At 37.9% G+C, this 3,139-nt stretch overlaps 1 protein-coding gene across 1 annotated transcript; it reads right to left on the bottom strand.

Annotated features, from left to right (window-relative positions):
* Positions 1-229: 229 nt before the first annotated feature.
* LOC123439089 lies at positions 230-838 on the bottom strand. Its single transcript, XM_045115838.1, has one exon. It carries the CDS (start codon positions 739-741, stop codon positions 418-420), a length of 324 nt encoding a protein of 107 aa, XP_044971773.1. The 5' UTR covers positions 742-838; the 3' UTR covers positions 230-417.
* Positions 839-3,139: the final 2,301 nt, after the last annotated feature.

Below are 3,139 nucleotides of genomic sequence, written 5' to 3'. Positions count from 1 at the left end.
TTTTTGAAATTGTGCCCGCAGAGATTTTTAAATACACATAGAGTACACTTCAAAAATCATGTTTGTTCTGTGAAGATTTTAAAGGATTTGCAAATATCGTCCAACATGTAGAAAGGGGTGATTTTTTTTTCTTCCGTTGCAACTTACGGGCCTGTTTCCTAGTAAAAATAAAAAATAGATGGCACCTGCATGACTATAATAATGAATGATTGTGAACAAGATTACAAAACCTTGGTAGTAGAATGTAAACAATAATACAAGCTTTATGAGCAAATTTACAACACGATGGATCCATAACTTAGCATGCATGCATGCATTCATTGCACATAGAAGGACAGGAACAAACACAAACAAATCCATGGATCGGAAGGAAGGAAGGAACGAAGCAAGCAACCATGTGCAGGCGGCTAGTCCAGGCTAGACTAGGAATCCATCCAGAGAGCAAACTTGTTCCGAGGCGGCGATGGTGCATGCGCGAGTGAAAGGGAACCACTCACGTTCTATTTCACCGATCCGTGCCATCTTCTGCTTCTCCGCGAGCTCCGTACGGATCTGGCACAAGCACGGCACTGATAAAAATTTGCAGCACTCCAAGATGACACTGGATTCGAGGGGCCCAGCAGCGAGGAGGTCATTCTTGCATTCAGTTTCACTCCGGTGATGGACCCTGCCATCCACCAGCACCAGCACCATCAGCACCAGCGCCACCGCGGCCATCAACGCCTTCTTCACCATGGTCATGCTTCTTTCAATTGATTGATTGATTGATTGATTGATTGATATATAGCTGCGATTGGATAGACCGATGGTGTGTGTGTGTGTGTGTGTGTCTGTCGCTCTCCCCTCTCTCTCTATATATATATGTGTGTGTGTGTGTGTGTGTGTGTGTGTGTGTGTGTGTGTGTGTGTGTGTGGATGGTAGAGGCAGCAGCTATGTATGGATTTGCTAGCTAAAGGAAGGTGTCCTTCCATTTTATAGCAGCAACTATTTATATACAGTTGCTAAAGAAAGACACATATAGCTAGCTTTTAGGCTAAGAGCCTTAACCAGATGTGAACAAGAAAGATCCATCATATCCGCAATTTATACTCATCACCGCTGTACGTACTCCAACTCCAAGAGCAGCCAAGACGTAATCCCGCTCGAGCTGTGACTCCAAAAGCTTCTGGTGGATGCTAACAACACCCCCGACGAGCAGCAGGAGCATTATTGATAAGAGCATTATTGATAAGAGCACTATGCATGGTTGTCAAACTAGCTAAGCTAGATCACGGAGATTGTAGAGCTTGGGAGCAAGAACGTACGGGAGTTGAGTTTTTGGTGCTGCAGAAACTGTCGTAGCGTTTATTTGTTGGGAAAATCTATTTAGTAACGTGCGCATGATGAATGTCTTCCCGTGCGTGCGGCCGGCGGCATGCCAACGCGCATGCAGACTCTTGATCGCAGCCAGGAAAAGACATACCACGTAGCAACGACTGATTTTTCTACAGGATGCCCCATTCGATTCTGATGCACGCCTGTAGCATGCATGGTCAAATTTATTACTACATCTAATATCATACAGTAGGATTGCATTGCAGGATACAGTACCTCCTACAGGTAAAGTAATACCTACATTTACATAGGCATTGTGTGAGGCGAATATTGCTTTTGGTTCTCGAGCTCACTGCAGGCCTTTAAATTCAAATTTCAAATTCAGTAAAAATTTGTATTTTAATGTTTTAAAAAATTCTGAAAACAAATACATAGATAAATGAAGGTATAATACACAAGTGTGTAAATTTTCAGAACAAAATATGTTGAAATGAGGGCTGTGCAAAAAAGACAAATCTGAAGTTGTTTAACACATGTTATTATTTATCATTTCAGACCATAAATTTGTCTTTTTTGTACAGATCACGTTTTAAAGTATTTTGACCTGAAATTCTACACACATGTCGGTTACATCCTTACATACATGCATACTTGTTTTCAGAATTTTTTGAACCATAAAAATTTGAATCTGAATTTTTCAAAAATAAAGGCCTCCATGGCTCCCGGGAGCCAAAACGCCATTCTCTGAGGCGAATATTGGTCGTATATATAAGGTTTTGCAACGCTCACTCCACGTTTAGTTTGTTGCCAAAACTCGAATTAGCAAGACTAGTAACTTATACCGAAAAACTAACAATTTATCTCCTGCATTTAACTTGACAGCTGCACTTTTTTTTCCTGATAAAACCCACAGCTATAATATTTTTTTATTGAAGTCCGGCAACCGCACGAGCTTAAAGCCTTAAACCCTAAATGTGGTAAAAATCCAACAAGTAAGTATAATGACAAGTGGTATGCTTAATTTTTTAAATATGACAAGTACAGACAACAAATCTGACAAGTAAGTACAGTAGCTAGTGGCACAATTAAACTATTATATTAGGTTGTAAGTACAATATATTTGACAGGTAAGTATAATGGCAAGGGCATAATAAACTATAATGTGGCAAATAAACATAATAAATCCAACAAGCAAGTATAATGTCAAGTGGCAAAGTGAACTCTAATATGAAAATCAATTTGACAATGAAGTAAACTAAATTTGACAAGTAAGTATAATGGCAAGGGCATAATTAAACTGTAATGTGGCAAGTAATAAGCACAATAAATCCAACAAGTATAATGTCAAGTGGCAAAGTTAGTTTGTCAATACTACAAAAAAATGACAAGTAAGTATAATAGCAAGGGCATAATTAAACTATAATGTAGCAAGTAAGTCCACTAAATTTGACAAGTAAGTATAATAGCAAGGACATAGTCAAACTGTAATGTGATAAGTCCAATAAATTTGACAAGTAAGTATAAGATCAAGGTCATAATTAAACTGCAATGTGGCAAGTAAGCATAATAAATCCCACAAGTAAGTATAATGTCAAGTGGCAAAGCAAAGCTATTAATATGACAAGTAAGTACAATAAATTTTATAAGTAAATATAATGATAAGTGGCACAACTAAACTGCAATATAACAAAAAAAAATAGTAAGTACAATACGTGGAAAGCATCAACAAAAAAATTTATAGAATATAACAATAAAGGATCTTGTTTTCAACAATTGGTCATCATTCATACCAACGTTTTGGGAGATAAATAGTTCACTCATCAA

Source organism: Hordeum vulgare, chromosome 3H (assembly GCF_904849725.1).
Source record: "Hordeum vulgare subsp. vulgare chromosome 3H, MorexV3_pseudomolecules_assembly, whole genome shotgun sequence".
Lineage (NCBI taxonomy): Eukaryota > Viridiplantae > Streptophyta > Magnoliopsida > Poales > Poaceae > Hordeum > Hordeum vulgare.
Note: the sequence above shows the minus strand (reverse complement) of the source record. Positions and strands in the feature narration are given on the sequence as shown.

What these genes read in the sequence shown, in the direction of transcription:
- LOC123439089 (XM_045115838.1), bottom strand. Translation starts at nt 741, where the DNA reads ATGACCATGGTGAAGAAGGCGTTGATGGCCGCGGTGGCGCTGGTGCTG.